Source organism: Pseudochaenichthys georgianus, chromosome 17 (assembly GCF_902827115.2).
Source record: "Pseudochaenichthys georgianus chromosome 17, fPseGeo1.2, whole genome shotgun sequence".
Classification (NCBI taxonomy): domain Eukaryota; kingdom Metazoa; phylum Chordata; class Actinopteri; order Perciformes; family Channichthyidae; genus Pseudochaenichthys; species Pseudochaenichthys georgianus.
In genome coordinates, this window is record NC_047519.1 from 19,016,727 (window position 1) to 19,040,077 (window position 23,351).

The 23,351-nt window shown below is 38.8% G+C and overlaps 1 protein-coding gene across 1 annotated transcript; it reads right to left on the bottom strand.

Annotated features, from left to right (window-relative positions):
- Window positions 1–22: 22 nt before the first annotated feature.
- On the bottom strand, window positions 23–22,545 carry LOC117462055 (uncharacterized). The gene is made up of 14 exons (XM_071206221.1): window positions 22,403–22,545; window positions 18,901–20,112; window positions 17,471–17,667; window positions 17,173–17,344; window positions 16,970–17,020; window positions 16,546–16,652; window positions 11,545–12,100; window positions 10,619–10,822; window positions 9,938–10,099; window positions 6,181–6,335; window positions 5,483–5,743; window positions 4,022–4,193; window positions 3,770–3,811; window positions 23–2,912 (listed from the first exon to the last, which is right to left on the bottom strand). Exons 2-14 carry the CDS (start codon window positions 20,035–20,037, stop codon window positions 2,811–2,813), a joined length of 3,318 nt encoding a protein of 1,105 aa, XP_071062322.1. The 5' UTR covers window positions 20,038–20,112; window positions 22,403–22,545; the 3' UTR covers window positions 23–2,810.
- Between the last annotated feature and the right edge of the window lie 806 nt (window positions 22,546–23,351).

Below are 23,351 nucleotides of genomic sequence, written 5' to 3' on the forward strand. Positions count from 1 at the left end.
ACACACACACACACACACACACACACACACACACACACACACACACACACACACACACACACACACACACACACACACACAACGGTCCCGCCGCTGAACGTCAGCAGAACAATTTTCCCCACCCTGGGCTCATTTTCCACAGCTCACCCTTTGTGATACATTGACCTTTTTATCCACACTGATAACATTACAATTACATGATTAGAGTGGATCTAATTGAACTGTGGTGAACTGAATATGGGACAAAGTTAGAGCTTGTTTTTGAAGCAAAGCTCTTCTAGCTCAACACTGAGGAGGGAATGGATCATATGGAACCAGAAAGAAAACAAAACCAAGGAAAAATCACCAAAGTCTATCATTTCATCCTCAGAGTTGGCTTCTGATTCGAATAATTGGTCCACAAAGCAGAGAGATAAACGGACTCTTGTGACTGCCTGACCATCAACAGAACAATGCATTTAAACTCATTCACAGGGCTCACTGTTTCTGTCATAAAGCCGCCGTTACAGGAGAGCGGACTTATACCTCACTAGACATCAGAATGCTTCAGTCTGATATTTCCTAAACACAAACCTCTGTAAATGTTGTTCACCAGAAACCGCCTTCTTTTTGACAACTGCCTTGTTTTTCATTCTGAATTTTGGGGTGAGCATCACCAACATTTGTCTTGTATCTTTAAAAAAACAAAACATGATTTGAATCGGGGGGGAATTCAGCTATCAAGCAATGTTTGGATCAAGCTTTTTGTTTTGTTTCTTTGGAGAATAGCAGGCTGACATCAACTCTGGTTCTTTTAAAACGAACAACTGAAGATATATCAATGAGTTATTAGGGCTGTACCCGAATATTCGTTAATTGGAGTACTATTCGGGTTTCAATTTATTCGTTTTTATTGAAAATCTCCAATATCAACGTAAGAGCTTGTGCCTCTTCGGGGGGTGCTAACACTTAACCATAAACTTTATTGTTTACTTTATCCGTCTTTATATGTAGATTATGACTTTTCTCCGTTAATCTCCGGCACGTTGTTTCCATAGCAACAACAACTTCCTGTCAACAGAGCTAACTCTCCTTCAAAATAAAAGCATGTCCATAAAAAATAGAAAGCCAAGCCAAATTACACTTAAGACATATACAACTGCAACGAAAGTAACAAACACAATGCAATATACTTTTCAATTTCAAAGAACACAAATTAGGTTATATACTTATATACTTGAACAAATAACTATAAAACAACAATACTGTAGAATAACAAAATGAATGCCGTGAATATACCGAAATACCCCCCCCCCCCCCCCCGTGGGCCGAATATCCGAATATTCGCTGCTGATTACTACCGACTATCCGGAGCCCGAAAAATGGTATTCAGGACAGCCCTATTAGTTATAGTTGGTGGTGAGAGTTTATATCCAACACTATTAATGAAAACACCAGTTTACGTCGATCAATTCTGTTTCTGGGGGTAATGATCCCTGACAAAATGTGTTGATATGTAGATATATATATATATATATATTGAAGCCAACTTTGTTTTTTTTTGCATGTTGAAATGTTGTTTTGGATCTCTGCTAAGTGGCGACTTGTTTTATTCTTTTACATAATGTAATTCAAGTTTCATTTAAACATGTAAGTATTGCTTTCACTGTTTACTTCTAAATGTTGTTTTTTTTCTATATGTATTTACATGAAAATACCTCTGTCATCTGCTTAGATGTCAAAAAAGACGCTTATCTTCATGCCATTAAAGCTGATATAACTGAGTGGGTCTATACTGTTGGGAATACTGTAGGTGGAAATGGGTTGGAGAAACTGCACTTGGAGGATATTCAATGCCAAAACATCATGCTTAAGTTAAAAAAAGATGGGTCCTGATCTGCTGGTCCACACTGGGATTTACCTCATGCTGGTATTTAAAGAGGCGAGTTTACATGAGGAAAATATTTGAAAGGAAAAAACAAAACCAACTCTAAACATTAGAGGGATTTCAGCATTTAGTGTTTTCAAACACGAAGTAGAAGGATGTAACTCTGCTTCTTGATCTACCGCCGGGCCTTTCGAAAGTTATTTTGACTTTTCTTTTACGCAACAACTCACACAACCATGTCATAGAAAAAAAAAGCTAAATATGCTATTAATGTTTTCCTATCTTTGGGTTACTGAGTTCTTACGTTTTTTTTAAAGTGTGTGTGGAAACGTTATTAAAAGAATCGAAAGATGGCGATGTGTGTTTTTGTTATGTTTTTTTTTTTTCAAACTATTTGAAAAAATGTTGTAATTACATCTGTATGAAGAATGCCAAATAAACACTGCGACATGAACCTTAAATGTAGAAGTGTATTTATAAAAGTTGTTGATTTGTTTAAATAATTGACTCAATTTCTGTTTATCATTTTCATCATTACATTATTTCTGTATTAAAACTGACACTCATTGCTTCCCATCCTGCAACATTCTGTAACAATTAAACATTGTTGAAATAAAATTGCCATTTAAATATTACACAAGGTACAACAAATATAAATGTTAACAGTAGCATGTTGTTACAACCACGCAGATGAAAGTCTACCAGTAGCTCTACCCTGACAGTAATCCATTCTGACAGCTGCCAAAGCCACACACAGTAGTTGTAAACATTGGGGTCAAAAACACTTGAGGTTCAGTGGCTGCAAGCACAGCCATGTTGAGCTGAACTGTTATTCCAACCAGTAGAACTGGAGGGAAAATGGAGGATACAATCCTAGTTTCTGCAGCCAGGTCACAGCGTGTCAGTGTCCATCCTCGGCTGTCGGACAGAATGTTACATCACACTAACACAGACCTTGGTCAAAGACTTTCACCAGACGTTTGATGTGGAAAAGTTTCTGCCGAAGTTCTTTGCACTGCCTCTTCTTCGCTTTATAGTCTGAAGTCTAAAAGATAGAGAAATAAAAGCAAGCAGATATTAAACAATGAACATAATCATCGGTATTAGTAGCAATACCAGCAGAAGGTAAATATCCTTATTCACTTTCTTTGCTGACAAATGTAATACAATTATCAATATGGCTCTTCAATGTGTGTAATAAAGTACTTATCTGACAATAAATGTAATTTAAATGAGTATCACTATCGCCAAATTAGGTAGAAGTTATGATTAAGCCTATATTTCACCGATCCATATAATGGTCCAAAGAAGTTTGTGGTGACATTACCAGGAAAACAACAAGCGGCTACATTTGGGAAGTGACATTTAAATAAAACACATCGGAAATCAACCTGTAGTGCGCAATTTTGCAATAAATTATAAATGTTAAAGATCGTAACTTTAAATATAAGTTTACAGCCGACAGCTTGTCAACTTAACTTGAAGTATTTTTCAACATTAATTCAGACAATTAGACAAGGTACCATAAATTACAATTAGTTGAAAAAGGAGGGCAGACAGAATAAATAGGCTAGGAAATTGAAGTTGTACAGTTGGTTATGCGCCAAACTAGACTTATTCCTTTGAAAGATTTGTACATGCCATTTTGCTGGCTCTTAAACTTGGTGAGGTTGAAGGTAACAGCTGAGATTCAAAGGTGTGTTACACTAGCTGTTTCCCCCTGCATTCAGTCTTTATGCTAAGCTAAGATAACGTGATGCTGATGCTTTATATAAACTGTTACGAGAGGCATTTGTCTTCTCATCTAACTTTCTGCAGTAAAACAAATAAACAATTTCCAAAATGCCAAACTATTGTAGTAATGACTCATCATGATATGACGACAGTTTTAATTACACTCACCTTTTTGAGGTCTTTGAGTCTGTTATACTCATCTGCCACACCCTGAAAATAGAAAAACACATGTTGTGTTGACTCTATAACATTAACAATATAAGAGAATCTTAAAATGTTAGCACAAAAGCAAAATCTTGCTTCAGCTTCACTGCATTGTGTTACTGAGCATGATCTTAGCTGTTAGAGGATGGCTATGACTGTAAATTCTCCTGGCAGTCTGCCCTGAATGTTCGACTCCTCACTCCTTTTTTTCTGTACCTGGTACTTCATGGAGTCCTCTTCCAGGATGTCCAGTTCTCGGCTCAGCTTGTGCATCTCGTCACTAACGTCATCCATTTCTGCACAGAGGCTCTTATAGCGGGCCAGGTCTGAGTCAAACTCCGTCTTGTACTGCCTACGCTGCTCATCTGAAGTAATCTCTGGGTAAAGTCTGGAGTGGGAAATGAACAGTAAGTCTTGACAAGATGATTAAATACAACTATTATTGAGACAGTGGCAACACAAGTATGCAGTGGGGGTTTTTTGGTACAGTATTTGAATAAGAATAACAGTAGACAACAGAGATGCTGGCCAGTTTTTATAGTATCACAGCCTTTTCTTCTGAAATAATGAATACTATTTCAGGGCACTGCAAATTGTCTCCATTCATTAATAGTAGGGATGGGAATTTGAAAGCAAATGTATATTCGAATATTCGACCCCCAAAAAAACCGTTAACCGATTAACCGAAATGTACATATCCTATAAAAAAAAATGTGGAAAAAAAATGTTTAAAAAAAAGAAGAATTATTTTGAAAAATAAATAAATACATGTTCAAATAAGTATAGCAACCAAGTCGAATTTGTCAAATGTATTGAACTGGTGATCACAGTTTGAACAGTTGACAGCTATAGGCCTACAGCTTTCATGCTTAAAACATAACTTGGTTTTCTGATGGATTTGGACATAAACTCGAGTGAAGTATAACCGGACGCGAGAGAGAGAGAGAGAGATCAGCACCTGCAGCTCTGCCCGCTGTGAGTGACCGGTGAGCGGAGCAAAACACACCTTTAGACCTAACACATTTAGCTATGGCACTGTCGTATACATTGAATTATTCCATTTGATAATATGTAATCAACTTAGGCACCCCACCCAAAAAATAAATATTTAAACTTTAAAGAAAAAAAAGAATTACAATAAAAATATTCATAACTCATATTCTCATATTTGAATACCTGAATGATTTAGAATATTTGAATATTCGATTAATCGTTCCCATCCCTAATTAATAGTGATATTAATTAGAAAGAGGCAAAGCCAGAGGAAAGTAAAGGTTCTTGTCAGATTGGTCTTAAAAACTTTCATTTGGGTAAAGGTGTCTAAATCTGAAACTGAGTTTTCTTGCTTCAAGATGCCAACAGCCAATACAGTATGTATGCTGATACTCAACATCTTTAAATTCAGCCTGTCCTGGCTGACAACAAATACATTATAAATATAATATTGTTATTTAAGAAAAAGCATCCGAATGAACATGCAGAGAGTATAAAACTCTTCTACTTTGTGTTCAACATTTATATTTCAATGCTTTATTAATTGTTGTTTGCATAATTACATTTTTTTTTTTTTAAATGTGAGCCCTCAGTGCATAGCATCTGCTATACAAATAAACGTGTTCTGCCTAAATATTAAAAACCCAAGGACAGCATTATTATCTGGCAGCAGCAGTGGCCCACCTGTGGAGGTAATCTGTGTGGTGCCGGTCCAGCTCATTGCCCGTGTCTCCGGTTGTGTAACCAGTTTCATACGTGAACTCCACCATCTCCCGAGCAGCAGGTCTGGGCTCCCGTTCTTTCTTCTGCTTCTCCTCCACGTGATAAGGAGGAGGTTTCCTGAGGCTGTCCGTCTCCTCTGAGGAGCTGCTGGAGCCGACTGTGACCTTGCTGTTCTGGTACAGTGGATCCACACCCCGACCATTACTGTTGTCAGCAGAGTAACTATAGAAAAGCAAGACACAGATATCAGATGACTGATTGCGTATTCTGTGTCTAATGTCACATGTGTGTTTGTGCACAGTGTAATGAATGTATTTGAGCAGTACGTATTTGTCTTGTGATAATCTTTCTTATATAATTATGGTTGTTTCTAAAGCACTGACAGCACAATCTTGTTTGTTTTTTTGCGCTATAAATACATTTGACCTTGATATTGAATTTAGCCAAACAGTTAGCCATGATAATAATTTATTAATTTCATGTGCATGGATAGAACAATAAAGAACTCATGATATGGCTACTCTGTTTGTGCATAATGCAGTTTGTGATGATGTTTCGCACTTGACCAAATGACTTCAAAGACATTTAACACTAATAACTGTGCATTTGAAGCTTCAGGGTTGAAACAGATCACACTGTGGTGTCCGGGCATCACTCACCTATTGTGGTTATAATTTCCCCCACTGTGGATGCTGACTGTCCCGTTGCCATAGGAGACCACGCTGTTCCCCGCCCTCAGGTCAGGTGCTGCTCTCTCTGACAAAACAACAGTTGGTGCCTGCTGGGTGCTGCGTACCTCTCCAACATGGTTCACCTAGAATGACATTAGGAAACATTGAATGTCTGGTTTTATTCAACTACAGTGCAGATTGACTCTGTAAAACAGAATATACTTTATTTTGTATTTTGACACAAAATGCCAAATTTAGAATTACGATACAAATGGGAAAGTCCACAGGAAGAGGTAGATTCATTCTTTATGCTGGAAAATAAGAACCTTTTCTGCTCTAAATCTTTCACATAGGCAGAGAAAACCTGACGAGAGAGGGCTGTCGCTGCGAGACATACAAGCATGTCGCCAGATAAATACAAGGACACTCAGCCGCATCCTTGAAGCACACATAGTGTCACTCTGAGAAAGGTTGAGACAGAAATTAAATCAGTGGAAGAAACATGTCTGCTGCTCCATCTTTTTGAATCATCAGGTAAAAACACAGCAATGGTAAAACCCTTTACAGCCACAGTAGTAGGTAGGAAAAGCATTACCTAAAACAATACCAAAGAATATAATACCAGAGAATACCAAACACAACAACTGCATTATTCCTCTTGTAATCCACTGTTGTGGATTGACCTATCGATCAGCTCCAGTGAGCTGATGCGAATGTCTTGAAAAAGCAGCCTGTGAAACAGATCTCATGAATGTCAGAGGATGATCATTATGTAGAAAGAAAGTCCCAGAAAGCTGCAGGGAATATGATATGATGCAGAAGAAAGTTAATGTGGTAAAGTCCAAAGAACTGCAACAAGGAAATCAGGTAGTCTAAATATGGACATATTCTGTGTCTCCAAAATATATTTGATGATTATTTTCAGCACAGATGAATCTGATGTTTGCATTCTGGATTGATCATTTACAGTTCTTTACATTTCTATATAATCTTAATATATTTTGAAAAATATCTATCACAATTTATTTTTAGTTAATCAACCAATTATTGATTGATTGTTTCAGCTCCAGACCACAAATTGAGGTTTTAAAAGTGTTTTGAATATCCAAAAGGTTTCAGATTTATATTAAAAAAGCAACAATTCCTCATTTAAAGCGTATTGTTTGCGCTATAGTATTTTTACATAAATAAAGATTAATCAGTTATCAACTATAACAAAGTCATTTGTGACTTTGTGTTGAGGGGTTGGTTTTATTTATTTTTTGAAGTACTTTCTATTAGAGTGCTATACAAATGAAGTCTGATTGATGACATTTTTTTATGTTGAATACCTTTTTGATAATTTCATTATTTTTATGTTTTTCATTTTGTACAAATACCAACTTAAAGGTGGGGTAGGTCATTTTGGAGAAACCAGCTCGAGTGCGCTAGAATTTGAAAATACACAACCGAAAAAAATATGCTACTTCCTTACAGAGCCCCTCGTCCAACACACGAACGCACACACGACCAATGAGGGCACGAGATAAGTTTGTGCACAGATGGAAGGCTGACAGGCAGGTAGGCCATCCAGTTATATTAGCCGGGCCGGCTAAAATGATTGGTCGTGCTTTTTACAGTACCACGGCTTCCACAGATAACATTTTTGTATGGATTTTTTGTCGAAGCATTTCAGATATTCATTGCTATCGGGATGTTAAGAGCATTCCATGGAATATAACAAAAAGTGTATCTCGAGCCGGTTTCTCAAACTTACCCCACCTTTAAGACAGCTAAGCCACACACATGTAATCATGTTATAATGAACTAATCATGACAGTTCTCTTCTCGTTTCAACTTAAGTGCGGGTCGTTTGCTTTTAATGAAGTAACCCTACAAACTTTTAACTTAATTGCCACTCTTTTCCAGCTATGCTCGATAGCAATGTGTCAGTAAGCACATGGAAATGACTTCTTAGCCAGGAGTCTAATGTGCAGCAGTCCCATCTCATACTGAATCATTTAGCGCCACCACACACTGTAGGGATTCACACAGCAACACTGAGGCAACACAACCCGTTTTATACATTATACATGTCACCTACATTATACATGCCTCCCTGCAAGGCAAGCATCTTCAGTGCAACAGAAGAGTGCATCTCCACGAAGTGACTCACTCCATCCTTTGCAGTGATAGGCAGTATGTAGGCCAGGGCCTTGCTGCTAAACTGATTGAGTGCTTTCCTTCTCTTCCATAATGAGTCAAGTAGGACATGATACAGTCATAGAAATCTGCGGCTGTAGTATATTAATTACTGCTAAACACCACATGAGGCTACCACTGCGAATCACAAACAGCACCGCGTTGACAGGGCTCCCCAGCAGTGTGAACACCTGCTGAATGCACTGATGCACTGGGACAGCGGCTCTCAGCCAGCGGGGGGGATCTGAGCGGTAGTCGGTTATTTCTGTTTTACACATCGAGAAAAAGGACAGCATCACAACGGTTTCACTGTCTGTGAAAGTATGGTTCAAAGAAACTTTGCAAACTGCTATTTTTAACTGAAGAAAAGTAAAATATATGGGTCGATATACATATTTGAACTCTGACTAGTGACGTCAGTGTAATAGTGAGAAGAGTCCTTCTGTTTCTCTACGCTCTGACTCAATGTGTGCGTCTGTACTTTTAAATGTTGTGTTGCCTTATTTTACATAATGATTTGTGAGTCATGAATGATTTTTTTATGCAACATAATCCCATTAATGTTGTTTCAACATGATAAAGACATAAGCTGTGGTTTAAAATCTGTATATAGCGCATACAAAAAAGCTTAACTAACCCACATCATCACCACAGGCAAAAATAAAAGTAAACTGCCAAATCGCTGCAAGTCTTTTGGGTCCTTTGGTTGGTCTGAATGTTGAATACACTAAAACATAAATGAGATTTATGTGAAAGTGTTGTGTGTACTGCATAATAAGTATCAATGATTAAGGAAGGGTAAGGTGAATAATGTATTTTCCCAATGGTTAATTATATAAAGAATCGTGGCTGCATGGCAATGTTAAAGAAAATAGATTTTTATAAGAAAATATTTGCCATCTTAAATTTATTTTAGCTGCTTTGATCATCATTCAATCTTTCATAGTATTTTATAGATTGACTGAAGAACACAGTCAGTCATCTATTTATGTTCTCTGACTTGTTTCAAGGCCACCCATAAAGAAAAGGTGTGATCATGACTTTGTGCAATAAAAGTATGTGATAAACAACTCAAACAACCTGAAACTTAAAACCTGGTTTCAGCCAGGAATAGTCTTCGGACCTATACTGTAGGTAGCGTTTCCTTATACAGAAAATCGTATAATGTTGCTTAATGCTCATGTTTATATGATTCATGTTCTGCTGTTATCACTAGGCTGGTTAATGATCAGCCAGGGTGAAACCTGGGAGTGCCGCAGATAAAGGGCAGCGTTCTCTGAGTCAACAGCAGCAGGTTAATGTGACTTTGTGAATCTAAATTGCCACAAAAACCAAGAGACTTGACGATGTGTATATATTGGCACTGGAAACTTGAGAAGAGCAAACATGAGATTGTAAGCGCATTTGTTGATGTGATTTTGCCTGGGGAAAAAGATTGAAATAAACCCAAACCACAAGTCCTTTGTAGATAATTTCATTCTAACTCGCTCATTTATGCAAACACAATCCTCATTAATCCTCTGTATAAGTATCATGAAGCTGTATAAATCATAAAGCATCTCACCCAGTCCTGTACATCCTGGCCCTCTGAAGACCTGACCCTCGGCGCGTCCCAGTAGATGTTAGCTTTGCCGTGGTGCCAGATCTTGCTGCGGGTCTTGTAGGCGTAGTAAGCCGATAGGGACAGGGCCAACACCACCATCAGACCCAGCACAAACGCTACCGCCTGAGGAAAGACAGTAAATCATAGATCAGGATACAATACAATAGATGTCAGTAGAATAGTAAATAATAATCTAGCTGTTCGGAAAATACTGAATGTACTCTTCCAATATCAGAGTAGCACATGATAACAAAGGCCCTACGAAGCTGTGTACGTAACCGGATGTATGATTACCTAGAAGAGCGTCAGGACTGTTATGATAGCTATGTGACAACGATTAACATGATGATTCAGTCTCTATGGAGATAGACATATGACTGTCATGTGTATTGCTTACATGGGCCTTAGCTAATCTGAACTAAGCATAGAATACTGCTTTGAACCGGTATACATGCATTTTGGGACTGAATAACACCCTGTCTTTTATATAAAGCATGTGAAGGACACTGTTCTGGGAACTAGTTGTCCCATGCAGCTCTGTATGTGATGACTACTTCCATTCTTGCAAGGATAATAAATACAGGATCCTGATTATTGAAGCTCAAGCCGGTAACGAGTGATATTTTTCTAACACTAACCAACCTCCTCGGGGTCCATGAAGCAGTAGTGGTACAGGTATTGGTTGTACATGGGGAAACCGCCTGGAAACCCGGCCCCGATGCTGCCGCTGAGGCTGGGACTGCCCTGGATGCTCTGGCACATCATCAGCATGGGATTGTAGAGCATGCTCTGTGAGCTCTGAGACATCGGGTTCACCCCGATCACAAAGATGATGTCAATGATGCCCTAAAAGACAAAAGAAAGGCATGTTTATTCACAGTAATCATTTAAATGTATCCTATATTATATTTGAATGATCTTCCAAGCTATTATGACTTCCTTCATGTGATGTATTTCCTGTAGTACTATAATGTAACCCCCCTCAGCTACAGAGAGATTTTTTACACCTTTAAGTTTATTGTTTAGATTGTCTGGCCTGCAAATGTTCTTGTTTTGGTACATTCTCACCGTTTTTATCACATTTATTTTATAGACAGCAAGTTAATAATAAACACACGGTACACTTTCTGCTCGGTATTTAGCAGACTGTTATTTTGTATATATTAATTGTTGTGCTTTTATTTATGCCTTTAATGTGTGCATATGTATAAATGTGTCTGTTGATTGTGTATATATATATATATCTATATACATATTTTTATACATATTTTTATTTTTTATTCCATCGGGATTGTGGGAAACGGTATTTCGATCTCTGTCTGTACACACAAACTGAAAGATTGGCAATAAAGTCGACTTAACAACGTGCTGATGAAGAGAGTGGAGTATTTGGCAGCTAAAGTAACAGATATTTTACTCAGGGGCTGGTGTAGACCAAAACAGAGCTAAAAGGAAATATTAGAACTCCAAATGCTTCTTTGTATCTGCTGGATGTGTAATAGACAACTGTGGCTGTTTCTTCACTGCTAGTAATGTAATTGACACATTACATATTTGGTGAGACTCACTTGAAGGACAGCTAAGATGATATCACAGATGAACATGGTGAGGTAGAACCTGCACCCCCTCATGATCCGTGACCGTGAGAAACTGGCCACCAGGAAGCCCAGTGAGACCAGGAAGTTAATGGCCGCCATGGAGATCATCGCCGCCTTGGCAGACTGTGGCGTCATGTAGGAGCCCCCGTAGCCGTAGCTGCCTCCATAATATCCAGACTCCATCCCTGCACCACCCCCTGCAGCCCCGACACCGTAGCCCCCGTACCCAAATCCATTCATGTCCCACACTAAGGTGGAGGCCACGCAAGCGAAGATGAGGAAGCACATGAGGACCGTTGCTCCTTGGAAGGATTTGACGAAGCCAGGAGGAGAAAACCAGCGGTAGAAGTGCTGAGGCTTCTCCTCCATGAAGTGGGAGTCCGGGGGGACGTTGTTGGTATAGGGGACATACTGGCTCTGCGGGGAGTGGATGCTCCGTGGGGGGTAGACGCTGTGGGAGTTAGTGCTGTAAGGCGGGCTGTACACAGGGGGGCTATCGTAGTACCGAGGCTCATACATGCTTTCGAGGATATTACTGCAATTTCACCTGGAAGAGAGGAAAAATATGGGCTAAGAAATTCACGAGGGCAATTTCTTTTTATCACATTACTTGCTTAAATGTGTTTTAGCACGACATAGTAATGCATTTAAGAGAAGATTTGAAGTTTTAACATGAATTCTAACATGTGTGCCTTGATTAGAAAATGGACTATTAAAGGGACAGTTCACCCCAAAACTAAAATGTTCCCCCTTACCTGTAGAGCTATGTATCAATCTATACTGTTCTGGTGTGATTTGCCAAAGTGTTGTAGATATCAGCTGTAGAGATGTCTGCCAGTTCTCTGGAATAAATAAGATAGATGGTTGTCGGCTTGTGGTGCTCAAAGCGCCAACAACTTGAATGTATCATCTTAAAATGATGGTTGTTGTAAGATTTCCATTTAACATCTACTTTAAATGTTTCAGTAAAAAAATAATAGTTTGATCAATTAAATAGAGAGAAGGCCAATATTTTGTAACACTCTCACAAAGAAACAGGTGAACTATCCCTTTAAAAAAGAATGTAAATGCATAAAACTAAATATTTCAAATGCCTGTTCCTCAATCCTTTCAGCAGTTGTTGTTGTGAGTAAGCTTTTTAAGCACTTCTTAAGGCCCAGCATGCACCTCTCTGCCCTTCAATCACCTCAGCCCATCCCTGAACCCCCTCTCGGATAACGCTGACCCACGCTTCATCACTCCAGAAGAACTCAACCCAACAGGCTTCAATAATTCAGACTGACAGCAGATAAGAGGAGGCATGTCACCTGAGTGCACCTGCTCACTGAGAGACATTGGGAGAAACAAAATAGGACCAACCACTGTGGTAGACGTGTTTAGGTAAATCATTTTATGATTAATATTACCATACTTCAATTTTTCCCTCAGATAGTAAGAAAAGCTTAAAAATAAAATACTTCTAACTATATTTCTTTAATTTGTCTCCCTCTGCCCTTAATTCGTGATGATATGAACTAGATAAATACATTAAAATAAACTGAGGTGAAAGATATAGATTATATGTCCACTTTCTTCCAAGCGTAAGGTCTAGCTTAATATCCAAAGGCTTTAAATGTCCATTATCAAAGCCTAGACATGTTCTTACATTCAGCAGGACAACAAATTGATCACTTTGAAAGGAAATATACTTTGTAGCAACTTCAACACTGAAATGATCAGTCACAAAGAGTAAACCACTTACCCGGGCACTATGGAAACGTTCCTCAACTTCGCACAGGTCCTGCTGATATGATCTCGCGTCATTCATGAGTCTCCTCTCGAACCGCACACTGTCCTCTTTATACTTCACCGACGATCATAAACCGAGACATTTCCCTTGAAGGATACTTTCACTTAACAAAAAGCCCGTAAACGAAACCTGCGGAGCGGCTGTGTCTCACCAGGAGGACAGATCCCCTAATGCTGTCCCGCCGGAGACACGTGTCCGCTCTCACAGGTCCTGCATGTAGGCTGCAGCTCCCTGACATTAAACATTAAAGACTGCATGAGAAGTAGCACTCAGAGGCCTGGTCAAGTTATAACATTCTTTGAATATTTGAATTACAGTAAATAGGACTTCTAGCTCCATCATTGTATTAATAATAATTATAATTATAATAATAATGCCTGTATCATTCATTATTTTTAAAGTTGCATTGTTCTTCTGTAGGTAGGGGAGACCAGGGACAGTTGTAACACGGGTCGGTTGTAACGTTGTAACACCTTCAATATCTCCAATCACAAACAAGCGAGAGTGTTGAAACTCACTGCACATGCGCAGTTAGATGGTAAGGTCGCTGAGAAAAAAAGGAGTCACGTTTGAATTTCTCGCGTAAGATATCAGCAAAAGTGTGGTTCTGAAGTAAAATATTAACTAAAATTATATGATGTATTTTTTGGATACTGTCTTGAGTTCAAATGTCTAGGAATCCAAACTAGTATTATTAGAATCACTGTTTTGTAAGCTACAAATATAACTAGCTAAATATGGGTCAAGCTAGCTAGCCAGGTTCACAGGGGGTGGAAGCAAGACTGGTGGTCCTGGGACGGTTGTAACATGGCACATTTACAATGATGGCTCATTTGCTTGAATGATCAATTGTTCATTCAAGCATACAGTTGTATTGTTGATTGGTGTGCATTGTCCCTGTAAAAATAAACAGAATAAAATACTGTACATTAGGCCTAAAGTGTGTGTGTGTGTGTGTGTGTGTGTGTGTGTGTGTGTGTGTGTGTGTGTGTGCGTGCGCGTGCATGCGTGTGTGTGTGTGTGTGTGTGTGTGTGTGTGTGTGTGTGTGTGTGTGTGTGTGTGTGTGTGTGAGGAAAGAGGAAGACAGACAGGGGAGTGCCACTTGCTCTGCTGCAGAGGGCCTCAAATGAAGTTGAGAAGGGCAAATCATTCAGGGAAGTGGCAAAGTCCCTGGATATATGCCATGTCACCCTGTACCGGTTCCATAAAAAGAGGCTGAGATTGGAGAGTCAGGGATCACAAGCACCCCCAAGAGTAGGCTACTGGACACCAAAGAAGGTGTTCTCAACAGAGCAGGAGATGCTTTTGAGAGACTACCTGATGGAGGCAGCTGATTTATATTATGGTCTCAGCTCAAAGGAGGTAGGTCTACATAATTAAGGTAGAAGCACCTCTCAGAGAACAGTTTAATCCTTCACAGAGGATGATGCTGTGTGTGTTATCTGTTATCCTGTTCATTGTTTGTTGGAGGATGTGTGAAACCCCATTCAAATCTTGTTGCCTTAGAATTTGACAGCTTTCCCTATTTGTTGTCATGCAGTGTGAAAAAAGGTAACCGTTATTAACATGTTACAACCGTGCCTGGCATGTGCTACAACTGTCCCTGTACACAAGGACAGTTGTAACAGTTGAGTTAAAAAAAAAAAAATACATTTTCCAACCTGTACTTATTTCATAAAAACATCTTAAATACATTGTTTCAGTAGCTGACATATTGATAATGTATAATATAGCAAAATGGCTATCCTATTGTAAATGGTGTTTTACTTATTGGGGAAAAGCCCAAAAAGTGTTGCAACTGTCCCTGGTCTCACCTACTATTTGTCCATTGTACCTACATTAAAGGCAGCTAATTGATTTGTGGATCAACAGCAAATTACTCCATTACTATTTGAATATAATGGTTATTCGTTTATAATTGTTCAAGAAACAAAAATATCTAGTTAATTTGTTTGAGTCAAAATATATTACAAAAATATATATTTTGGTCAGATCGTTTCAGACAGTTTAAGTATAGTTTTGTGGAGATACACTGTCCAATATGTTGCTTGGTTAAACCATTTAACGGCTCTCACGAACTTGCTGTTTTTTTTCTGGGAGATTAAACATTTTACCTGTGTCCAAACCGCTTAATAACAGCAGCCTGCTGCAAACATTATTGACCTTAATGCTGCTGTTCAAAAAACATCCGAATATCACTGTCGACACAATACAGCAGAGAAGAGGAGAAAACACTTTGATAATGTTTTATTGATAGACACTGCAGTGACTGTCACTATTCATGAGTAGAAAACAATCAGTGCACAGCATTAATGATAATGCAGAAATTAGCAACAAGGACACCGGAAATATAGTCATATAATGTGGGAGTCTGGCCTAATTGCAGTTGAAAAAAGAGTAGCTTATTATATCTTCACATAAATAGAAGATTCATTTAAAATGTCCTGGTATGTGTCCCTTGTATGTTTAAAACATCCGTTTTAAATATATAAACTAGATATATAGCCAGTCAGACGCTAAATATCTAAAATTAACATCCCGAGTTTGACTCAAATTACTTAAATGCATCTAGATGTTTCATATTACCAACATTACCTTTTGGTGTTTTCAAGTTAGAAAGGTACCAGGCTAATAGAGGCTAAATAAATATTTGTAAAGTCTGTTTACCGAGCTCCCAACTTAATTTGTTATAACCATAGAGAAATTAAAAAGCTGAAGGACAATACAAATCATGTATTACCTAACACACCTAAGGAGCAAAACAAAGAAGCCAACATAGGTCGTAAGATAAACCAACTGTCAACACAGGGCACAAAATATACAATGATTGTGCAAATAAAAAACAGCATACAGTACATGTAAGTTACAAAAATCCAACTCTTATAATACAAACTTTACAAGATATTTAGTGCAATCACTGGTTAAAACACTGCATTTACATGTACGAACACAATACAAAAGGAGTGTACCATTCAGCCCTTATAGTGCATTAGCTCTGGTGTTAAAAAAAACAGGTTTCATGTTAACCTCTAACTTCTTGTTAATGCAATACATATATTCAATGCAATCAACATATGAGAAAACATAAAAAAGAGACAATGAATCACTGACTAAAAGGTTATTTGTTTTGTCTGCTCATTGGGTGCTTAAGGCATTTCTCTCTGTTCTTCTTCATTCCCATTCATTTTCCATGGCCTGTTCGTCAAAAGTGCGGATTCTGTTTTTAATGTAACTTAATTTAGCTTTCAGATATTCACACCGTTCCTTTTTCTCCAGGAAGCCAGGGTCCTGTAAAAACACACACATCAAATAATTAATTGATTAATGGCTGTAGCCTTAGTTTTTTATTTTCTAACTTTAGTCTTGCCTGAATTATTCTGTAAAAGCTGCGTTAAATGAAACGTTTTCAGTTGTACGGTACAAGCAATATTATTTGTATAAGTTGAAAGCTTTAATGAAGAAAAGGAGATCATAGCTGGGTGTTTACACTATTGATACAATTTGAACACATGTTGGAGTTAAATGTGAGATTGCCAAATACATTTTCAAATGTTTTAGAGTGAACAGATGGAAGAACATTAGGGGGAAATCAATATTTAACTTACGCTCTTTTTCTGCTGATACTTCCTCAAAATAGTTTGAATCCTCTGCTTATCCTATAGAAACAATTGAAAAAAATCGTTTGCATCAAACCATGTGGAAACATCTCTGTACTATAAGGAGGTCTTATTAGGACACTTTTACCTCAAATTAAATTAAAGGAATGGTTTATATTAATTATGGAAATGGTTTAGTAAAGGTCGCTCACCTCTTGGCTTTTCCCCTCTCTGGGAAGTTGTGCCATGGTGGCGTCCAGCTCTCTGAACTTCTGGAGGGTGGTGCTGATGTCTCTGTGAAGGTCCTTGTATTCCTGATACTGGTCATTGAAAACCGCTTTGTACTTTTCCCTTTTTTCCACACAGCTGATCTCTGGATACTTTCTATAGGAAAGAAGAAAGACATTCAATTACATTGAACAGTAGGAAGTATAAATGACTAATAGATAGAAATCTTGAGTACATTGTTTATACAACTCTATAACATCCATAGCTTAAATGTTCACTCACATGATATAGTCTGCGATGATGTGGACTTTGGGAGTGTATTCAGACGCTGTGGCTCTGTTCACACTGACTGGGTTCTTATGGAGCGCTTTTTGGTTGGTATAACCTGTACTCAGAGACTTATCCGTTTCATCCTTGAATGAAATGTGCTTTGTTGTTTGAGGTGTTAGTGGGATGGACTGGTGAAAGTCCTCCTTGGGCTAACGGTAAGAAAGACAGAGGATAATTGAAACAAAAATACAAAATAAAGGATGTAATAAGTGCAGGCCTGTAATATCAAATATAGTAGCTAACCATGCCGTTTCTCGCCGATGTAATGCTGGAAGACTCGAGTCTCTTAGCAAACAGTAACGAGCGAGCTAGTCTGTGTTGATTGACATTACTAAAAATAATCTTAATAAACAAAACAAAAGACTACAGTCTAGTCTAATGCTAAAAAAGAGTGTATTTTTTGCGCACTGAAATGGTAACTGGGAATTTAGTACAAATGAAATAGGATCAGCTTCCAGTCACATTCAACATTAGCTATTTGTGCTAAAAGATTCTAGCTGCTCCAATAAAGCATAGTCTGTTGGACCGGACTGAAAAATCTCAACAGCGTAATACGCAAAGATGGTAAACATGGTAAACTGTAACTTATAAACTTTAACTATAAACTTTACAATGATGTTAGGTTTGAGCTCAAACCGCAGTGTGCATACAGCCTCACAGAGCTGCTAGGATGACCATGGACTGGTCTTGCTAACATGCTACATAACATGGGCTTCACGTAGTAATGCTGTTGTTGCTATATTATTTTCTATCTTCAGTTATTTTATCAGAGCAGTGTATATGTGTATATGTTGTGCTGTTTATTTAAAAAATGTTGGTTCTACAAAAATACAGGCCACAGCAAATTTGTTTTTCATAATTCAATATCTATACAATATCGCCATTGATCCTTCCTAATTGTGTTTGCTTGTCATTTTATATTCATCGCAAAAAACATCAGACAAATGAACAGAGAGAGAACAAGTAGAACAGGAATGTCTACTTCACTGTTACATTTTCTATATCTGGCACATTTACACAAAGAGAACTGCTTGTTCAATTAATTGAGGAAAAACACAGTTTACAGCTTTTAGACAAATCCTGGCTGCCATTGGAAAAAGCTGACAAATCAATAACCACAAATTGGCATGGCTCACTGTAGATTATCTTGAATGACTTTATATTTTATTGGATTTGATTTGCCGCTGTGGTTTTAGGGCTGTTGTGGGCTCATTTGCCATGAGTAAATAGTATCCATTACTGTTGTCAACAATAAACAGGGTATTTGTCATGTTTTATTTTAAATAAGCGCAATAAATGACAAAAAAGAGAGTGATGCCCAGCCTTTAGATGCAATGATCTTTTCTTTAATCTAAACTCTCATTAGAATTGATGACAAGTACCTTTTTTTCAAAGTATTCCCTCTCCCTACGAGCGGCCTCATGTCTCCACATCTTCAGACACACAAGGAAGCTAGCCAGATACAAGGCCATGTTGATGAAGATGAAAGCTGTTCCCGCCATCTGGCCCCCTTCCACCCGACACAGACTGGCCATGATGGGGTTAACGCCTATCGTCGTGTAGCATAGCCCCCCGCGGTTCAAGTCATTTAGGTAGACGATCCCCGTCGCCATGTAGAGCAGGAACAGCGCCACGTTAATTAGGCCCTCCGTCAGAGGCCACCAGGGGGCGTCGAGGAGGATGGTGCGGTAATACATCGTCATTCCCATCACTAAGAGAATGAAGGTTATAATCCAGGAGATTCCAGCAACTGCCAGTATAAAGGGCGTCATGGGGCCTCTGTAGCTGTACCCAGACATGCCTAGCCCGTTGTTATAAGCACCATTATAGAGTCCGTAGCTGTTGGACCACTCACTGTCTTTCTGGATGTAACCAATGACGCAGGCCAAGACCATGCCCCCAAAAAGGAGCTGAATTCCGGCAAGAAGTCTGAGCAACCCTGGCCAGGATTTCAAATAAGAGTACTTCTGGTTGTAGACCTCCAGCTTCTCAGCGTAGTACTCTGCAGGGTGGATACTCGTGAGGAGGGATTCCTCTCGTGGATTCAGATCGAACAGATCATCAGAAGGACTTTCCCTCAGCAAAGGCTTCTGGGAGTTACAGCTGGAGGTGGGAAGTGAATCACCCCACTTCCTGCGCTCCAGCAGGGGACTCACAGGAGGGCTCACTCTGGTGCCATTAGGAAGGATCTGGATCCTGTTGCTGCTGGCTTCAGAGTCATTAAAACTGTCCCCTTCCTTTGTCCATTTATGCATGATGCCCCCCCATGCCTGAGGGATGAGGGATCTCAGCCTTTCCTTCATGCTCCCTTTTGCTTCCTCCTTCTCTGCATACGGTGCAGTGCTGGATGTGCGGCCTGTGGAGTTATTGTCGCCATCCTCTGTGATATTATCTGGTGTGGGTGTGTGAGTCACCCACACAGGCACCGGTGGATCACTAATGGAGTTCCTCTTGCTTGAGGAGGAGCCAACCACACTGTCAGGCTCCTGTCTCTTGAATTTCCTGCTCCAGTTCTTCATGCTGCAGGCTAACTGTGTTGATTCATTGAGAAAGAAGTAATCACGAAATCCTTATCAGACATGAAGAGGGAGAAACTGTGGGGGGTAAAAAGATTAGTTATTAGTTGTGTATAAATAGGCATGAAAGCATACGTATATAATTATACGCTGTAAGGTGTATAATTAACACATCAGAGCCTCAGTAGCTCTCATGTTATGATTTTAACTATACTTCATTGCAGGGCCGTATTCATGGAGTCAACATTGGGGGGGACCAAAAATGTAATAAAAATTTGAATACTAATTTCCTGCCATTCTAAAGGAAAATACATACAAATCACTAACACATTGGATACTTCAAAACCTGTTAAACCCCATGCCCCTGCTCGTGGGCGCAAAACACAACAATAGTCACAAAACTGTGTCTCAGGCATGGGTGTAGGAAGCATCCTCAATGTGGGTGGGACAATTTGACGGGGGGTGTGGGCGGGTAGGGGACCTAACCTCCTCTAGGGGGGTCCGGGGGCATGCTGCCCCGGGAAGATTTTTTTTTTTAAATGTTGAAGTTAAAAGCATCAATCTAGTGCACTTTGAGAGCAACATTAGGGACTAAATCTATGGATACATCTCAACAACACCCATGTGAAACAGAACTGAAGAGATTTACATTTTCTTTATGCATATTTTACAAATCACTCCCTTTTTAAACTGTAGTATGAGTTGGAATGATTTCATACCTGTTATTCTGTTATTCTCTTATTTTGTATAACTATAATGATCATATAAAGGTGTGCCTTGGAAATACTTGTTTTGCATCAATCTTGATACAGGGTACTTATTATATGTTATAGTTTGGATTATGACTATCCCATCATTCAAGGGTGGTTTTCACAATAAGTAATGGTTTATTTTTTGCATGGACACTATCATTTACATTTTTTTACTATGTTCAATCTGAATTTACTTTAAAAACATCTATATTGATATCTATATTATATACTGACACTAGCCCGCCAAACCCTGGCTAACAACTGAAACCAGCTAGCCCACAGCTAGTTAGCTACTATTCCTGAAAAGTTCGGTTTTAACATCAGAACTACAAGTTACTTACACAAAGAAGCTAAACCGGAGGGTTCATTAACATTACCATTACGAAATAAAATAATATAGATTACTTTAGGGCTAACTAGAAAAGATACCAGAACTGATGGAGGGCAAATTAAAACATGACTGACCTGCTTGGAGCATCAAGCTAACTGAAGGTGGACTCAGACGTGCAACAGCGAAATACACCCGCGGGTACAAAATAAGGAAACAATTTACATATGAAAAGAAACCATTTTGGTGAAGCTCACAATAACAGAAAATATAGATTTTCAAGTATACAGATAACCAAAATAAAGAAGTCATAGAATAGCAATTTTATTTAAATAAAAAAATTAAAACTTTTTTTTTTTTTTACTATTTATTGGGGGGGACATTTTGAGTGTATCTGAATATTGGGGGGGATGTCCCCCCCCCCAATGTATATGGTGAATACGGCCCTGCTTCATTGTCTATCATTGGAAACAAAGCAAAATGACTGTGAATGTGAAAGAGGATGTATGAACTTTCAACTGTATATCAATTTCAGTTTAATAAAAAAAAGAGATGATTTTTGTAATCCTAATTTAAGAACACAATGTTTAATTGTTTTCAATTGTTAGCATTTGTTTCTTGTTCATTCCACCATTATAATAACATTCCAACATTCACCCTGCTTTTATCACTTTTTTTGTTTGTGTTTCATACAACTCCTAACTGTGTCTGCCTTTTGTTCCTTAGCAGCTAGAATCCATGATTCTTTGCTGTTTTTAACAGTGTGTTCACTATAAACAGCAGCCTGCTGCTTTTGGATACAAAGCTGATGACATCGCTGAGAGCAAGAAAAAAAACAGTAAAGCTTTGGTCCTTCCTCATAAATCTGCTTTTAAGTTGATTACCTTGTTTATTTGCTTTCCTTTGTCAGTAGACGTTTGATGTCAGTAAGACTTAATCGCATGCTGGTCACCTTATATGTTTTGTGATTTATGGCACACCAAAACATTGCCAAAACTCTGGCATTGTCCTCTAAACACAGAGATCAAATAGTTTGGGTTGGTATGAAGGTATGCCTGGCTCTGCTCCAGAACAACTGAGAGAGAATCTGCAACTTTACTACAGTACATTTCAGGCTCGGCTAATAACACAGGAGTTTAAGCACACTGTGACTCACAGCGTGTTGCTGCAGGGGCTCTTAATACACCGCCAAAGTCATGAAACTGTCACAAAGTGGGAACACATTCCTAACAGAGCATGTTTGTTTTTAAGACAATAAGAAAGATTGAAAAGCAGATAGTTCTCTTACCGTTTTGACCCAAGTTTGTTTCTCTGATCATGCAGGTGGACTTTGAGCTTCTGTTTGTGAGGGAACAGGAACTGATACCTTCTGTAAAATGGCCGGTGTGTCCAGCAGGCCCACTCAGATCACCCTCTTCAGTCTCAGGTGACTCACCCCTGGTGTTGGACGCGCAGTAACACACAGGCAGGCTGATTGGTCAATGTGTGTTGTGAACTGAGGGGGAGTAAAAGCTTACAAATTAACCCTGAACCGCCTGTGTGCTGGTGCTCACTGGCACCACTGGGTTAATCTGTGGGAGAGAGAAACAGAGAGTTTTTTTGACATTAATAAAACTGAGGACAGGAGGAGGTGAGTTAACCTAAAAACCCACAACAGGTCATTAAAAAAGGCCTGGACAGCCATTAAGGCTGCTTCTAAATAAAAAAATAAGCACTTTATTGATAAGTAAATGTTAGAAATGTTCATAGCCCACTCATTAATACTGCTAAACCCTAAAGTATTATCACTTAAATTATCAGAAACTGTGGCTTGTCCGCAAGATTACATTTATTTTTAGAGACAAGCATGTTTGATGTCAGCTCTGTGATATCAATTACATCTCATATCTAAGATTTGTGAAATACTGCTTTATCATTTTCACATTTAATGAATATTTAATTCTCTGCTCAACTGTATCATATTGCGTTGTTGCCACAGAGGGAACTGGAGGGTTTGGCACTAGAGGGCAGCAGGATCCTGTGCTTCTCACTTTCTCCCTCACTGAGTTTTATCATTCTCTCTTTCCTACTTAAGCCACCTTTGCTCTGCTGCATGTTTCCTAGCCCCCTGTAAACATCACAATCCATACTGTATCTTTTGACCTTGTTTCTCTAGTGCAGGGGTGGGGAACCTTTTTCCTCTCAAGGGCCTTTTCAATTTTGTCAGCATCCTCCGAGGGCCGTACAAATTATTGACC